This window comes from Rutilus rutilus, assembly GCF_951802725.1.
Source record: "Rutilus rutilus genome assembly, chromosome: 19".
Taxonomy (NCBI): Eukaryota; Metazoa; Chordata; class Actinopteri; order Cypriniformes; family Leuciscidae; genus Rutilus; species Rutilus rutilus.
In genome coordinates, this window is record NC_140232.1 from 6,262,544 (window position 1) to 6,280,811 (window position 18,268).

At 38.4% G+C, this 18,268-nt stretch overlaps 1 protein-coding gene across 1 annotated transcript in view; it reads left to right on the top strand.

The window, feature by feature from the left end:
- Positions 1-18,268, top strand: part of antxr1a (ANTXR cell adhesion molecule 1a) — a 71,423-nt gene that overhangs the window by 47,175 nt on the left and 5,980 nt on the right. Inside the window, exons 16-17 of the mRNA XM_084389394.1 lie at positions 494-661; positions 4,038-4,118. Coding sequence (XP_084245520.1) covers positions 494-661; positions 4,038-4,118 — 249 coding nt within the window. The remainder of the gene's footprint in view (positions 1-493; positions 662-4,037; positions 4,119-18,268) is intronic.

The following is an 18,268-nucleotide window of genomic DNA, read 5'->3' on the forward strand; positions in this document are numbered from 1 at the left end:
CATGTTTGCATGTGCAATTAGTCCTGACTATTGCTTTTTACTTTGACTTTATTTACACACGTGACCTTGAAGGAATCCAAAAGTAATCAGATTACATTACTTTCATATTGTGGTGCTTGGATTACGTTACTGAATAACTTTTTTATGAAGTAAGTTGTAACTATAACGGAATACATTTTAAAGGTATCCCTCCCAACTCTGAAAGCAATTTGTGTTACTATTATAAATCAGGTTCAATGTCTAATTGATATTTAGCTCCTCTTCTCCTTCGATGGCAAAGTAATCCGTTCCATCCCAAAAAACAAACGCAGCTTTCATGAACGGCTCCCTACATAACACGATAGTTAAAGTAACTAATATAATACAAATAAAATAAAATAAGAATAAAATCAAATTTGTCATGTGATCTACTCTTTGGAGAAGGTCAGATGTTCTTGCTCTTCAGATCATTGTTATATCATGCTGGATAACATGATCATCACCATCCTTTCAGGTTCGCTGGGGTGAGAAAGGTTCGACCGAAGAGGGTGCTAAACTGGAAAAGGCGAAGAACGCAAGGGTAAAGATGCCTGAACAAGAGTTTGAAGCTCCACCTTCTCGCATCCTAAATAATGGCATGCGGAAACCACCAGGCCCTCGCAAATGGTACTCCCCTATAAAGGTGAGAACAATAGCGTGTTCTGAGGGTACAGAACTAAAACTTTTTAACTAAAACTTAAAAGCATTTTGTGTTGAGAAATGGCATTGAGAATTGTGTTGAACAAAAATGTTTTAAAGGGACATTTGGATCGTCCATATGAAAAACTCAAGTGAAGTTAACATGTTGTGCGGTGTTACATGTGGAGAATGATACATATATAATTATTGTGTGCTGCTTTTATGAGATCATATTAACTGGAATATTTGTATCTTAAAAAAAATACATTTGTCATACTGCAAAATTAACTAATGAAGGTAAAAGGGTGATAAAAACTGTTAAAAAAAATCAAGAAATGTTGACCACTTTTGCCCAAACATTCACATGAATTCTAAACTTTAAAGTCCCCCTGTGGTGAAAATCAAGTTTTTAATGTTGTTTATATGTCTGTGTGATGTTTTTAATATGCTTTAAGACAAACCATGTGCAAATTCATAAGTCAGCACCATTGCTGAGTATTTTCTCTTTAAAACTGCAGTGAACTAAAGACGCAGTTTGAAAAATGCGGTTTGATATCGCTGGCGTTTCTGACGTCACAAACTACCTTGTAACCAATCAGGTCAACATGTGGGCGGGCTTTAGCATATCATTACTAGGACAGCTCTGAAGCAGTGGAGTCTCAAGAGAAGCCAGGTTATCCCAGTATATTTTTTTGTTGATATAAAAAAAAACGGGTACACTTAGCAATATAGCGGGTGAATTATGTATGATGTAAATTACGATGTAATGATGAACTATGCCTTTCTCCACTGACGTTCTGAGTTGTTCAAAGTGTTTCTAAGGATGCTGATTGTTAGAAGGCAGCTGTCTGACTCTTGAGATGGCGAACGGGAACATGGTTTGTGTAACATTAGCAACACATTATTAGCTTATTTATAACATAGTCAAGCAAAGGGCTAATCATATTAATTACCGTTATGTGTCCAACGTTGTAAAGAGCGATGCCATTTTCCATTTCCTTTACGATTGTTCCTTGTCGGACTGTACGAACATGATCCCCGATGTAATCTGTCACACTGTAAGATCTCAGTTGTCATTAATGTCAGACTGTACGACAATCAAGATGCGTTAAAAACGGACACACTCAATTTACATCATCAATCAATGACACGTTCGGTGACAGTGAGCTGCAGCACCATTGAAATGGTGGCTACAAAGAAATCTCTAACGTTAATTTTGGTCATGATTTTTCTTGAAAAACGAAGACCATTTGACGGTCGTCATCGGAGACGTTACACTGCAGGACTGTGAGAGTCAAATCTTCTAAAATTTGATCGCATTTATCGGCTGTAGGTGAGCAGGTCAAACTAACGGTCAAAGACTTCAGATTTTAGCCTATAGAGGAATGTTGCATAAAGTATGTAACTTTGGTATTCGACTGCAGCTCACAGTGTTGTTTGTTTGGATGGGCCCTGTTGCTGAGTACTGAATAAGGCCCAAGACATACTCTACATAAGTACAGTGCAATGCATAAGTGAATACACCCATGCTAAAGTTGACTAAAAAGAGGAATAAAAAATAATATTTTGGAAATTGAACTTAATGCCTTAATTTAAAAAATTAGGAAAAATCCAACCTTTAAGGACACCAATTTTCTTTGTGAATGAATAATGTATCGTAAAGAAATAAATGTTCTTCCTTAAAATATATGGTGCATAAGTGAGTACACCCCTATGTTAAATTCCCATAGAGGCAGGCAGATTTTTATTTTTAAGTATTAAAAGAAAATTGGTGTCCTTAAAGGTTGGATTTTTCCTAATTTTTTAAATTAAGGCATTAAGTTCAATTTCCAAAATATGATTTTTTATTCCTCTTTTTAGTCAACTTTAGCATGGGTGTATTCACTTATGCATTGCACTGTATGTGACTGCAGATGCATCTAGCTACACGTTTAAATTTGTGCATTGCCGTGTTTTGTGTCAGACTGAAATTTATAATACCTACTGTACGTGCTGTAGTCTTAGCCACAAGGTGCGCCATAGTCTCTTTCTATGAGTTTTCTATGGTTTTCTATGTTATGGGCATGTAGATAATGTATTGATTTCTTCTGTAAAGCACAAAAAAAAAAAAGAAGATATTTTGAAGAACAACAAAATTGGCCCAAATCACTTTCAATGAATGGACAAAAACACTGAATGTTTGTAAAAAATAGTTTATTTGTGTTCCATTGAACACTAAGGGCCCTATCTTGCACCCAGCGCAATTGACTTTGTACACCGACGCATGTATCATTCCTATTTTGCACCCGACGCACAGCGGACTTTTCCCTCCACAGACGCACGTCGGTAAATTAGGAAATTAACTTCCGCTCCCGGGAGCGGTTCAGCGCAAACGTTCCCTGGTGCTATTTTGCAGGTTTAGAAAACAATTCCGCCACTGACCAGGAAAAACCTAGTCTAAAGTCATTGAACACTAAGACTATAGATGAGACTCACTCTGCTGACAGCTATACATGAGCAGCCCCCCACCATGCAGCTCTCCTGCTGAATTAATATGTCTAAAATCATGACTTGAGATGTCAATGCTTATAATCAAGCGTCTATGAATCATAGCTTGGGGATTTGTAATACAGACCAGAAACTGTGGTGACCTCCAAGAAACTGGGCCTGCGAAGTCAGCATTTCATTACACTCAAAACCAGGTTTCCCTCATTTCACCTCTCTCAGTTCCCTCACTCTCATAGCCCCTGCCGTCCAAGAGCACTGAGCATTGCCAAAGCCCCCCCCCCCCCCCCCATCCCCCCGGTGATACTTTTGGTCTGTTCTTTTTTTTTTTTTTTTTTTATCCCCTTTTTATTTGTTCATCTCTATCTCCTTTTATTTGTTTATTTGGAGAGAGGCAACGTGATCAGATTTTTGTGACCAAACTTTACATTTAAATATTCCTAGACATTCTTCTGTTCTTCTCTTTCCTTCACCCATTCATTTTCTCTGTTACATCCCCCCCTTTTTTTTGATGACGACAGCAGCTCTTGTGAAATGAGAGTTGGCTGACTTTATTTGGAAGTTGGGTCAAGGCTGAGGGACATTAGAATGCGGTTTCATATTAATAACCCTGGGGCAGATAGTGAAGCATTGATTCAGTCTAAACTATGGCTTTGAGCTTTATCCGTCTCATCTGATAATGAGCCAGAGAGTCCACATGTGGGGTGTTAAGTTCAGGAAATCTCTTTGTTAATAAAACCCATTTCCCAGAGTTTAGTGACTGATCAACGTGAGGAACAAGTTATTAAACACCTGAGGGTCAAAAAAGACCTGAATCGCACAGCAGAAGCACACTTGCTTTTTCAAACTTAATTTTCATGTATTTGATGTGTGTGTGTGTGTGTGCTAATGTGCAGGGAAAACTGGACGCATTGTGGGTACTTCTGAAGAAAGGGTATGATCGAGTGTCCATCATGCGACCACAACCAGGAGACAAGGTAAGACACTTAGTTCATTGTTTATTGTATCACAGAACAATTTGTTTCTTTATCAGGTTATCAGAGACCATTTCTTTGCAAGTATTTTATTTTACACAGTAACTAAACGAAAATGAAAAAATTCTGTGTTATTAGAAGCCAAGAATTACTGTTGTTTTCCCGTTCCCGTGGCTCAGCTGGTAAAGAATAGCATTATAATTGACAAGATCATGGGTTCACTTCCCTATTAACACATACCTGTATATCTTGAATGTACTGTATGTAACTTTTGGGAAAAAATATTGGTCACATGCATTGTTGGTTTTTGTTTGCCCAAGGAGCAACATTAGAAGGGTGTGAGAACGTTGTTTGCTTTGTGAACAGGAATGGAATGATACAAGGTTTTGAGCAGTTGGGATTAGACATGATTTGGATAAACAGATATACAGTACTGTATACGCTTTTTGAGTTGTTGGTAATGTGAGTGAGTAGGATGCGGTTGTTGGGAATATGTGTGAAAAGTGGATGGAAGTTGGGGAGTTTAGAGCTGAACAGGGTAATTATCTGCAAAGAGTTTGCTGTTTCCACTTAATTTCGTTTTAAAGATGAGCACACACTCAATGACTCCGAAGCTTAAAAAAAGACTGACTTTTCTTGATTCATTTTTCACAGTCCAACAGAGCAATCTGTTAAATCGCTATTATAACTGTCAGTTAATTCAATATGACTTGGCTTTACTTAGGTGATGAAAAGCAGAAATAAAAGGATGAATATGGCTTTATTCTACAGCTTGATAGGAAATGAAAACCAGGCTCACACTGACAGAGCTTTACACAGCATGGATATAGACATCCTAGATCTTTGTTCAGTTCGGTTTCAAAGAGTTTTTTTGTCATTTTTGGAGCTTGTGCTCACTATCCATTTTTGTTTATTAAAAAATCTCCTTTTGTGTCATATGTAGAAATAAAAACATACAGTTTGGAACAGCTTGAGGGTTCAATAAATTATGATAATGTTTGAATAAACTATCCATATAAGAGTGCATATTTTCATTTAGTAATGTTTAGTAAAACAAAAGTCAGCTTTGCTAAAACATTTATCATGAACGTTAATGACAAATGTTGCAGTTAGACTTGGCTTCGTCTCTATAGCATGTATTTGCTTTCACTCCGTGCTTCTTTCAAACATTATTCTATCCTCGTCTGGACGGAGAACAACTACAGACCGAGTCAAAGCCCACCTTTTGCATGCTGGGTCTCCTGGGCTAAGCAAATAAACAGAGTAAATGCATATCTTATATCCCAGTTGGGGATGTGCATGAAATGAAATATGAAGGTCTTTAGGGTGGACTTGTATGTTATTATGCTACTTATGCAGAGGATGATTTGACTATACAGTTGACTGCAGGTCAAATCCACAGAGAAAAAGAGTTCATCTAAGAACAGGATCCCATACACAATGCTGTTCATAGACTTTTAAATACGGTTTGGACTGTTGGAGATGTAATGAACTTTTCTCAGGGCACAGTCAGGTCTCGTTGTTCAGAAAATATACAATACACTGGTTACTGATACTACGATTTTTTTAAACTGATACTAAGAATTTGTTTTAAAGAGATAAATCCAGCAAGGATGCATTACATTATTCAAAATTAATGTTGTTATATTGAAATTTCTTCACTTCAATTCAAAGTTCCCCTTCATTCGGTCACCACGTTGAGACCGATAGAAATAGAAATCTCGCTAGAGAGGCCAATATACTTTGCGTGAAACTAAAACAAGCCAATACACATTGGCGTGCAATCATTTGCATCAGCTGTCATGTTGCATCGCAGCGCGGGTATATAATGAGCAGCAGGTGCGATTGCACTTCAGCTTTTTGCTTCGGAGCCAAGCACTTCGATGCTCTCTTCAAACCTAACAAATCAGCTTTGTGAAACTTCAAGCCTCTTCAGGACCTATCCACTTTGGTGCGGGCGTTACATCACAGCAGTTCGTGCTGTCTTTTTTCTCTCTCTTTGTTTTCTGTTTTTTGTTTTGTCTAAGAGCAAACAAGCTGTTTTCACAGCTGGTAGGTGTGCAGGTGTGAGCGCTCAAAGGCTGTTTTCACAGCTGGTACCAGCGAGAAAGAGACAGTGCGCAGACAGGTGCACATTCCTGTCTGTGTTTGCGGTGACCGTTCCCCTGCGTAGACTCAGGTAGACCTGTTTGCCTCCTCAGAGACCTCCCACTGCCAGCTGTTTTACTCCCTGACCGAGGGAACACTGCCAGTGCACGGACGCACTGGCACACAGCTGGCCCCGGGGCCTCCGCAAATATGCGTTTCCCCCCAGTGAGCCTATTTGCACAGACCCTCTGCAAAGTCAGGGAGGACGAAGAGCAGGTCCTTCTGGTGGCTCCCTATTGGCCCACCCGGACTTGGTTCCCAGAACTCATGCTCCTCGTGACAGTCCCTCCCTGGCCCATTCCTCTGTGGAAGGACCTTCTGACTCAGAGACCGGGCACCCTATGGCACCCGCGTCCGGACCTCTGGAAACTCCATGTCTGGTCCCTGGACGGGACGTGGAGGTTCTAGGTGACTTACCCCCAGAGGTACTTAACACCATCACTTCTGCACGGGCGCCGTCCACGAGACGTGTGTACACCCTGAAGTGGAACCTGTTCGTCGAGTGGTGTTCTTCTCGCTGACGTGTATATTCTCCATGGCGGCTCCTAACGGAAGCCTGTGTCTTTCCCTTGGGCTAAGTCACCCACTATTCATATGTAGTACAACCTTCAGGCTAGTCCATATGTATTTCCCACATAACTCTTTGAAGAAGTGGCTTCCGCAGTGTTCTCCTTCCTAAACAGAAAGGGCACGCTTTCCCAGTGTTGTCCAATAGCCTCACTGTATGGGTTATCACGGAACAACAGTGACAGATACACTCTGTGTAAGCCTCCTCCTATCGTCCTTCCAGGCAAGAAGGGGTAGAGGCTTGCACAGTGCGCTGGATGGGGTGCAGCAGCTGTGGCCCTTTGGTAGGGATTCCTATATTCCTATTCACTCGAAGTAGATTGGCCTGTCTAGCGAGATTCCTATTCGTCGGTCTCGACAAGGCTTCTCCGTTCCCTCCTTCAGGGATCGAGAGTTACCATATGTAACCGAGACATTTCCAACAAAAAAAAAATCAATCAGCAAAACTATTGTTAACTTTTATAAAAAATATAAGATTTGTTTCATATCAGCCTATTAGAATGATTTCTGAAGGATCATGTGATCATACAAATTTTATTACCGACCCCAAACCTTTGAATGGAATGGAACCACATTGCAACAGCCTAGCAGCCTAGCAACCTTGGCAGCAACTTTTGCATATGCAACCATGACTCACAATTTCTTCATAAAGTTAGAAAATCCAAGTACATCAAATCTAGATGTATGAACAAGATAAATCACATTGAACAGTGCACTACCAATAACTTGACGGCTCCTGCAAGCCTGTACTACGTGCTGCTAAACCAGGCTTTCATTTTCTCCGCTACGAAACATGTGCAGCTTTATTTTACCAAAGTAAAAAGATGGGGTCCAATGTCAACAGAACCACTTGGACTTAACAGCATGTGCAGAGGGTGTTGTCATTTATAAATGTGAAGCACAGTGCAAAACTCAACACCCACACCCTAATTATCTCTGAGGAGCTTGCTTAGTAGCTCTACATGCCATATCCCCACTGTGAGTCACATTTGACTTCAACTTTGGACCTAATCCTCTTAAAGAGATGTTTCACAAAATCACCAACAAATCACTTCCTCACTGTCTTGTGCTATCCTGCTCCATGTATCTGCAGGAAAGATGGAGTTGATCAGATGTTTGCTGAGCGATGTCAAGAATTTGCGCTTGCATCATAGAATGATTTTTATTAAAAGGACATGCACAGTGATACTCAACACAACTGACTACTCAACAAAGCATTAAAAGCTTAAGCTTAAAAGAGATATGGGCCTAAAAGATCCAACAGAAAAACAGAATGAATACAGTCTAGACTTGTATATCATGAAAATTATACAACTGCTTTACAAGAGAACAGCCAAACATAGTACAGTGATTAACACCATCAGGGAGGTGACACCCTCAGAGATTATAGAGTATGATGACATCACAGTGTGAGGTTGAAAACATCACCATTTCACCACAATGGATGAAGCCACTTGGACGCATGCCGATACCTAATGGAAAAACACATCCAGATGCTCCAAAACGAAACAGTAAAAGATATTCAGTGATGAACTGGGTGACTGAGTGTTCACAAGTCTAGCATATGTAAAATGACGTGATCATCAAAATTAAACAGCATATAATTCAAAACTGCCAAATGTCGACCCAGGACGAGCTGTAGAAGCTTAAGTGAAGCTTAAGGAGTGTTGATGGACTCGATCTACTCCATCTGTGTTTTGATCATCATTCTGAATCCCATCCAGATATATTCTTTAACAAAAATGGAACTTTCTCAGCTTTTTGCTCAAAATGTTGCTTTTTTTTATTTTTATAAAACTTACCCACATTCAAGTGTGATTAAAAAAAGTAATGCATTAAGCATGCATGCATTTTAAATCAGAGGCTCTGTTCTTTCTATTGATATATTGCATATTCAGATATTCATACAACAAATTAATCTGGGGGCCATAAGCTTTTGTGAAAATGATAGCAAATGCTGGTGGTGACTGGCAACTTTTTTCAAAAACACTGGCGGGGAAAGAGTTAATTATCTAGACTCTGGCGGCCTGTCACAGTCTAATCCAGGGGTGTCCAATCCACGTGTACCAGATGTGGGCTGGATCTGGGCCAAGACTGTGTTGCTGTCTGGGTGCACACTTCTCATAATAACATTACTGAAACATGTTTTTAAACCTGTTTTCACAGAAACTTCAGTTTTTCACCAAAATAAAAGATGTTTTCACCAAAGTGTTGTAATATACTGCAGTGTAAAGTATTATGAAACATACATTTTTTATTTACATTTATTTTACAGTTCAATTCTATTAAAATAGTAATATATTATTAGTAGTATATTGTGAATTTAATGAAGACTGAGACACTATATCACAACTAAAAAGAGGTTTGAGTCCACTTTAAAGGTGCTGTATGTAATTTTTTTGACTGTACTAAAGCACACAAAAAAACCCCACATATGTTTGCAGAGATTTAGAAAACATGCAAAGTTCACATACTCATTTCTCTAAATAGCAATGTCACAGCCAGTTATTCTACTTTGAAATGTGCGTTCCGTGTCGGGATGTCTGTTTTTGTTTTAATCTGTGTGATCCCACCCACTGCCAATTTAACCAATCGTATTTTGACACCTCAGGGTTGCCAGTTGGCACAATTAAAAACACAGCGTATTGTAGCCATTTCAACCACTAGCTGTCAGTATTACATACTGCACCTTTAAAGTCCAGGTACTTGCAATACAAGTCTCTGTTCAATTTGGACACTGAAAACAAGTTGGAGCTCTTAGTTTTCAACTCTCAAAGTGCACCAGACTGATGCATTTAACTTTAAAATATACAAAACATTTTCCCTCTAGAGGGACCAAGGTCCAACCCCCACAGTCTCACAAAATCCTGTGGGAAGCACTGCTTTGATACCATAGTTCTGTATGATTAACATAATATTTAGAATATGCTATTTGAATATGAAAGAATATGGCATAACTTCAAAGAAGACCTTGGTGTTACAATTGGTACATACAGTATCTCCAAAAAACCACAATAACTATCTGGAACATTTGGTGTTCCCATGCCATTATGTCCAAAAAATTAATATTATGTAGCTTAAATCCCTAAAATGCTAAATGTTGTTAAATTAACAACATTTAGTTGGTAACTTAGTAGTTAAATTGATGATAAAGGCGCATATGCAGAACATTACACCGGATAAACAGCTGTAAGCTGTAAAGCAAACACAGACAGTTATGGTGCCGGATAGGGATGTTGTTGTCTGGCAAACTCATTGGAAGATTTCAGTATCTGAGGCCAGCTTTAAAATATGCTGCTTATATAATGGGGCACAGGAGACAGAGGGATTCTGAGCTAACTTTTTAATGGGCTTTGCAAGCTATTGTAATCTTTCATTTAAGTAAGCATTCACTTCACCCATCTCACCTAAACACTTGTATTCACATCCTGACTGATTCCTTTGAAAACCGTTCTTTTATCATATATCCACATTAACAAAATTACTGATGAAAATGTTTGGTTGATGACGATTAGTGAAGACATAATGAAAAATATGCATCATGAAGTGAGAGATCAAAATCACAATTTCAGTCAAAGACTGAACTGATAGTGATGTTAATTTGCATGCAGTGTCTGCATTTTTAGCACCCAATATCTAAAACAATTATGCAAATTGAGTAACATCGTAAACGCACCCACAAAATCTGTACTGACCCCAATTTGTAAGGTGCAGTTTCCCAGCATGCAGTTCTAGGATTCAGCAGCAATCTGACACACTCCAGAAGCACGATTTGATATACCTGTATATGCACACAGGTTTTTTATGCTGAAAATATTGTATGTAAAAGTTGCACAACTGTTAAAGGGATACTCCACTTTTTTTGGAAATAGGTTCATTTTACAACTCCCCCAGAGTTACACAGTTGAGTTTTACCGTTTTTGAATCCATTCAGCCGATCTCGGGGTCTGGCAGTACCACTTTTAGCATAGCTTAGCATAGATCATTGAATCGGACATGACCATTAGCATCTCTCTAAAAAAAATGACCAAAGAGTTTCGATATTTTTCCTATTTAAAACTTGACTCTTCTGTAGTTACATCGTGTACTAAGACCAACAGAAAATGTAAAGTTGCGATTTTCTAGGCTGATATGGCTAGGAACTAGCCTGACGTCGTCATACTCAAATTCTAGTTAGAATGTGAATCTGATACTGCTCCATTGAGCTTTGATTATGGGGCGTGTTTCAACCGAATCAGGAAGGAAAATGCTTCTGCACTCAATTGGATAGACCTACAACCAATCAGAGCAACGGAGTAAGTTTTCATTCATGTTTCCGATCGACAAATGCCTTGATCGCGGTTCTCTGTTCCTCTTTTAATGCGCTGTTGATATCTTCTATAACAGACGCGATGGCGGAATCTACACATGATGTTTCATAAACAAAGTTCGGCAGGAGCACGTTCACATAATCAATCCAATCAACTTGTCATCAAACACCATGGCTACCCTATCAGCATGAGAGGAAACATATATTCACTCTGTCAACTCACCTAACATTCCTTGACAGTTTTCAGCATCCCTCCATTCACTCTCGGCCTGTTCTTCCACAGCCAGGAATACGGGGGGAGTACTTTGGGTTCGGGCCGAATACCGAGCCCGGAGCCTCTCCTCGGACAGCACATCAAATATGCATTTATTCTATCTGACTTATTTGTGTGAACTCGTGAAATCTCAATTCTCCAGCGGCTGTCGTCTTTGTTGTTAACGAATTCAACCCAAGCGCTCGTTGGTGACGTAGATGATTACGTTGCTCATCTGTCCATCATCGTATAAAGCCCGCCCTGACAATATGATTGGTCCGAACAATTTTTGTTCGGGCATAATAGCTCCTCAACGGATCGAGTCCAGACCGAACTTTCCGACCTAAAAATGTTGTGGGCGGGGCTAAGTTCGGCTGGCATCCAGGCTAGCTAGGAACTATACTCTCATTCCTGCGTAATAATCAAGAAATTTTGCTGCCGTACCATGAGTGAAGCAGGCGTAATGATATGATGCAGTGCCTGAAAATAGGTCTAATAGACAAACTTAGTCCCGGTCACGTTGGAAGTTACCGAGCTGGGGACTATTTTCATATCATATCATATCATTACGCAGGAATGAGAGTAAAACTCAACTCTTTAACTCTGGGGGAGTTGTAAAATGAGCCTAATTCCAAAAAAAGTGGAGTATCCCTTTAAGTGAAACACTGGCTATATGCATTAGCTAACATTAACAATAAGCAATGTTACGGTATTTTTTTATATTTGTTAACGTTAATTAATACAAATATTTCATTGTTCATTATTGGTAGCTCAGTTCCATTAAATAATATTAACAGATACTATTGTTTATTTTAATAATGTATTAGTAAATGTTGAAATTAACATGGATGAAGCTAAGATTAATAAATGCGAATACACTTTCTTTTAAGATGTCCTTGTTACAGTCTAATTATGCATTTAGATACTGTTTAATATTAACAACGTACTTACTATAGGGTTAGGATTAGGGTTTAGTTTAGTTGCATGTAATTTTACATAATTTACTGTTATTACTACAGTAACATGTAACGCGCAACAAAGACACTGTAAAATCAAGTGTTATCATGAATGCTTTAGAAGTATTTTTAATTGTTAGTTCATGTTAACAAATGTACCCAGTAAAATGTAGCCACTTACCAAAAACTGCATAGTCAGCACTCTAGTGGATGTGTGTCAGTTGATGGATATGTATTGTAATTTTTTGCAGTGGTGGGTCTGATTCAGATACTTGACATTATCATGATGTGAGTTCAGTGGTTGTGTCTTCTGGGTTACATAGCAACTGTGGTCATACATGTCTGCCGAACTTTGATTGGATCAAGACATCTGTCATTTTTAAAAAAAGAAAACAAAAACTAAATGTGAAATTAACCCGTTTTAATGTAAGTCGCAGCCAAATGATTCTGTCCAGTGGTCAAGTTGATGCTATATACAAAATCATCGAACAACATGGATCTGTTGCTAATTAGAAGCAGACGATATTTTATTGAGCCGTCCAGTGATTCATGATATCTTCTATATAATGTTCTCTGAGGTCTACTTATAATGTTATCAAGACTGTTATCAAAACATCCTAATTTAGAAGCTATTTTCTATCCTATTTTTGACCCTCTCTTTCAATCACTCTCTTTTGATGGGTGTGTCTCATTCAAGACTAAACGTCCACTGCTATGATTGGGTAACAGTTTTGCATATTAAAATAATTTTCAATGTAGTTGAAACATTTGCCAACAATGTGAAACATTTACTTTATCGTTACTGCATCATTCTTTTATTTTCTCTCCTGCGTCAAACTTTGTCTTGTTTAAAACAAATTTGCAGTAAAATGTAGCGAACAAATGAACAGTATCCTACTGACGTGATCTGTTAAATTCTTATGTCAGATGTTGTCTTGTACAAAATAAAAATCTGCAAGTTCTGCTTACTTAAAGGTACAATATGCAAGAATTTTGCATTAAAATATCCCATAATCTCAAGGCCAGTGTTATATATTTTGTTAAGTTGATTACTTACAATATCCCAAATGTTTCCAACTATTTTTAAATCGTGAGAAAATTGCAATTTTAACCAAGGAAACGGGGCGTTAGAGCAGGGGTGAGCTGGGAGTCGCCAGTCATATCCGCGTTACCCTCGGTTTCCGCTCTGCGTGGAGTCCTGTGCTGCGTTCCAGTCCAAAACTGTCATGCCCTTCACTCGCTAACTTCCCTCCGTCTCGTTCACTCGGATGTACGTCATTGCGAGTGCCCACTACTGGCGGAAACTGCAATGGGCTGAATTGGAACGTCCTAAGCCCTTGATCACTTGGAATCAGCCATTGAGTTTATTTATTATTAAAAATTTTTTCCCTTTAAGAATTTGTTTAATGCAGCATCCAAATGTATAGGCATGTTTGGGTTGTTTTAAATAAAAAATATATATAACTAATATATCATAAAGTTGTCTGTTGTGGTTGTGATTAGACGAGATATGTGTTGACGTCACAATCATACTGCATTGTGGGACATATAGGTGCCTGAAGTGTACATTTGAAGCAGACTCGCTCCCTCGGTCAAAATCGAGGGAACGAGTGTCTGTCCATATAAACTTCCCTCGTCCACTTCACAAAGTGGAACGCACTTCAAAATGGTGGCAGGGATTCCCCCAAGGGGAAGTGCTTAGGGAAGTTCGCAAGTGCGTGTCTAAAAGTGGACTGGAACGCAGCACTGGACAAATGCGGAAGTTGTAGTTGTAGCGTCTATGGCGTCTATCAAGCAACAAACGTAAGCTTGTTTCGTGCAGTCGTTATGGAACACAATTATTCTTTACCGATTGCAGCTGGTTCTGTCGACAAAGCATGCTTAATTTTATATTTTCCAAATGTAGCATTCGGTAATAGTTATGTTTATGTAAGGGAAGTATTATTGCTTTAGATTTGTGTTTAGTTTATTGACATTGTTTATCACGTCTGGTGTTTATGGCCATGTAAATAAATATAGCATGTGTTATACATAAAGATTAATCAGTATTTTGGCAAATGATGTGGGTATGTTCGAATGTACTTTTACAACAATTGTTTAGAACACGTAAAACTGCGCCGCGTTATCACAACAATGAATTCGACATACAGTAACATCTATGATAACCGATTTAGTATTAAACCTTACTTTTCTTGCGGTTAATTTATTTTAATGAAATAAAAGTGTGATGAGGTTCAAGAGTCAGGAAGGAAGAAGACAGGGATCGGCGTGACTGGGACTCGTACTTTATTAAAATAAAGCAAAACAAACAAAAGTCGCGCACAACACGCATTCACCGTGGCAACCGCCACGGCACAAAACAGTTCAAAAATGAGAGCTCGGATCCACCGGTTTTCTTTCTCTGCGTCCAATTTTCTCTCCAGTCTCTCTTTCTCGTTCCAGCGCGCGGCTTATAAGTGGTCTCTCCACACGGATCACAGCAATAAGACACAGGTGTTCGTCATTTGCACTTGACCTACTTGCTCGTCTCTTCTCTCTCCCGTTACAGACCGCGCTGAACCACGCCCCCCTCGCCACAAAAAGCATGTCATTATAAAAAAAGAACTTAGCCTCATCCTTGAACATGATTTTTCGATTCCCGTCTGACTGATTTACATCCACGGTGGAGTTTAAAACGACAGTTCCCATCATTCCACGCTGCTTCACATCGTCATCAAGCTACGCCGTTGTTGTTGTTTGGAATGTAGCGCCCTCTAGCGGCAAAAAAATCTTGCATATTGTAGCTTTAAACTTAAAATTTCTTAACTTAAAAAAAATTATGTAACTGATTACCTCAAATTTTTTGAGTTTTGCCAACTTATTTGGTGCAAATGCGGCTTGGTGCGCAATGTAGAGCTCTTTAGCTACTCATTTTTTAATTGATTAGTCCCACCTCCCCCTTGTTTTATCCTTCATTTATCCTGTGTATTTATATTCTGTTTAGTTCTGTTCTTTATCTGTTCTCAATGGAAGCTTGTTTCCGCCACAGAATAAAACATTTTAAAAGATAATTGCGACTTTTCATCTCACAATTGCGAGTTTACATTGAAATAAAGTCAGAATTGCGAGATATAAAGTCAGAATTGCAAGATATAAAGTCACAATTGCGTGTTATAAAGTCAGAGTTGCGAGATAAAAACTCGTAATTGTGAGTTATAAAGTCCAAATATAAGGGAAAAACACTGAAAAAAAGTCAGAATTGCAAGATACAGCCTAAACATGCAATTCAGAGAAAAGTCAGAATTGCGAGTTTATATCTCACAATTCTGACTTTTTAACACGCGAAGATCTACTCGTAAACTTTTGTGGCGGAAACAAGCTTCTATGGTGCTGGTTTGCATTCCCTTTCATGTTTCATGATTTTTTTATCTGTTTAATAAAGTACGAATAGAATCTCTCCTCGTTCCAACCAGCCCTGACGATAATATGAAGTGTGGCAGTTGTATTAACATAGTGAACATACATCATAAAGTGTTCCAAATATATTATACATGGTTTGAAACTGTGGCTCAAGAGATTAATTCAATCAGACCATCCAGCATTAACTGAAAATACAATAACACAATTTAAGTTTTGTTCTTTGTAAACTCTAAAGACTATAAAAATAGTCAAAGTTAACGATACAATCTTGCTCCAGTCTGTTAATGCACCATGGTATACTGTACTGTATGTCACTTCAGATGTGGCATCTGCGCCACCATTGCAGTGTAAAGATGCATGCATATAATAACATCAAATGTAATTATCCTGTTGGCTGCACATATGCCTAACATGTGCACTGGTTAAATAACATCAGTACTTCCTTTTCAACAGGAAGGTATCGTTATGTTTTTGATTTGTTGAGTGATCATTTTTCTATTCACTCAAGTGGTGTCAATAAGGGCAGTTTAAGCAGAGCAGATGACAAAAGTCTGGGAAGGAAGACCAGACATTAACAGAGGAAGGCATGTAGGCATGTTGTTATTTAGCAAAAAACTGTAGGGTCTGGCGACTGTAAAATTAAAAAGAAACTACAGCTGGCTGCTGTCCCGGCTACTTCTGAGAGAGACAGCGTGGAGACAGAGAGAAACTCTGCCGATGAACGTTCTGAAATGAAGGCAACAGTGTTCAGATGGAGTATAGAGGGCTGCTTCTCATCTGGTTTTGCTTCAGGACCTAGATTTCAGAGTGCAATGCCAATGTACAATGCCAAACCTGGTTTGCATACAAAAGCAATCAAAAAGTCTAAACTACAATCTACTAAAATCATAAAGGACTGCAAAAGCAAAACTATATGCACAATTTTAATAAAAAGACTATTTTGGTCTATAAATGTGTATTCAATTTCAGTTCAGTGCACAAAACACAATTCTTGAAAATTCTGATAATTGAACAGAACCATAAAAAAAATTATATACTTTTTTAAGAGTTGACAAGTTGCCAATTTATTATAACTATGGACACTTATATTGTTTTAATAAGTGTGCTGGACGTTTGTCTGGTTGTCTACTTACTGCCAAAGTCCCTTCAAAATTCACCCCAGCTATTTGGGAAACACTGAAATCGCTGTAACTGTTTGTCAAGATATTAATAACATGTGTCAAAGCACAAATAAAATCTGACAATACAATTATGAATAAAGCTTATTTGGCTCAAATCACACTGTTTTTTTATTTTTTTTTATTTTTTTTTGTCAGGACCAGATATTATTCATGCACATTCCAAGGTAACCAAACACATGATTGGTTATTTTATTGAAAGGCGGGACTTCTGTTCCTCCACATTTACTATTTTTCTAAGAGAGGTTGGTCTCCTCGACTTTATATTGTTGACCTTATATAGTTTTCAGTCACATGACTGGTGCGGAGACCTGGAGGGAAAAATACCCATAAAACTGCATCACAGGCCTGTCAATTTCCCATCTGTTTCAAGAATATTTAAATCACCTAAAAGAAGAAAACCAATGATATGTGAACAAACTGCAAGTTTTGGGCACTTGTGATCCAAGTACAGAACCTGTCGCAGTAATTTAATCACTAAAAACAGCGGGACATTCTAATACGCCTTACCAGAGATATTAAAATAACAAATTCAATTTACACCTTATTGATGATGAATACTATACAGGCAAGCAAATGAGCCCACAATATAAAGGCATCACACTAAATTGCGCAGAATATGAACGTAACTCACAAAGTTTCACGTTAAGCATTTTCCCATAGAAACCCATTATAAAGAAAACACTTAAATGGTTATTTCACCCAAAATTGGAAATGATGTCATTAAATTATCACCCTTATGTCGTTCCAAACCCGTAAGACCTTCGTTCATCTTCGGAACAGAAATGAAGATATTTTTGATGAAATCCGAGTGGTTTCTGAACCAGCCGTAGGCAGCAGCGTCATTGCAACTTTCAAGGCCCAGAAATGTATAAATTAACATCGTTAATATAGTCTATGTGTCTCGACTCTCCAGTGGTTCAACCTTAATGTTATGAAGCGACGAAAATATTTTTTGTGCGCAAAACCCCAAAAGGTTGAACCACTGGAGACACATAGACTATTTTAACAATGTCGTTACTACCTTTCTGGGCCTTGAAAGTTAACTATAACTTTCAGTGACGCTGCTGCCTATGGCTGGTTCAGAAACCTCTCGGATTTCATCGAAAATTGTGTTCTGAAGATGAAGGAAAGTCTTACGGGTTTGGAACGACATGAGGGTGAGTAATTAATGACAGAACTTTCATTTTTGGGTGAACTAATCCTTTAACGTGAAACTTTGTGAGTTATGTTCATATTCTGCTTCATCTGCTTGCCTATATTAGGTTTTATTAATAAGGTGTATACTGAATTTGGTCTTTTAATATATCAATGTCTTGTTACATTAGTACTTAGTACAAACC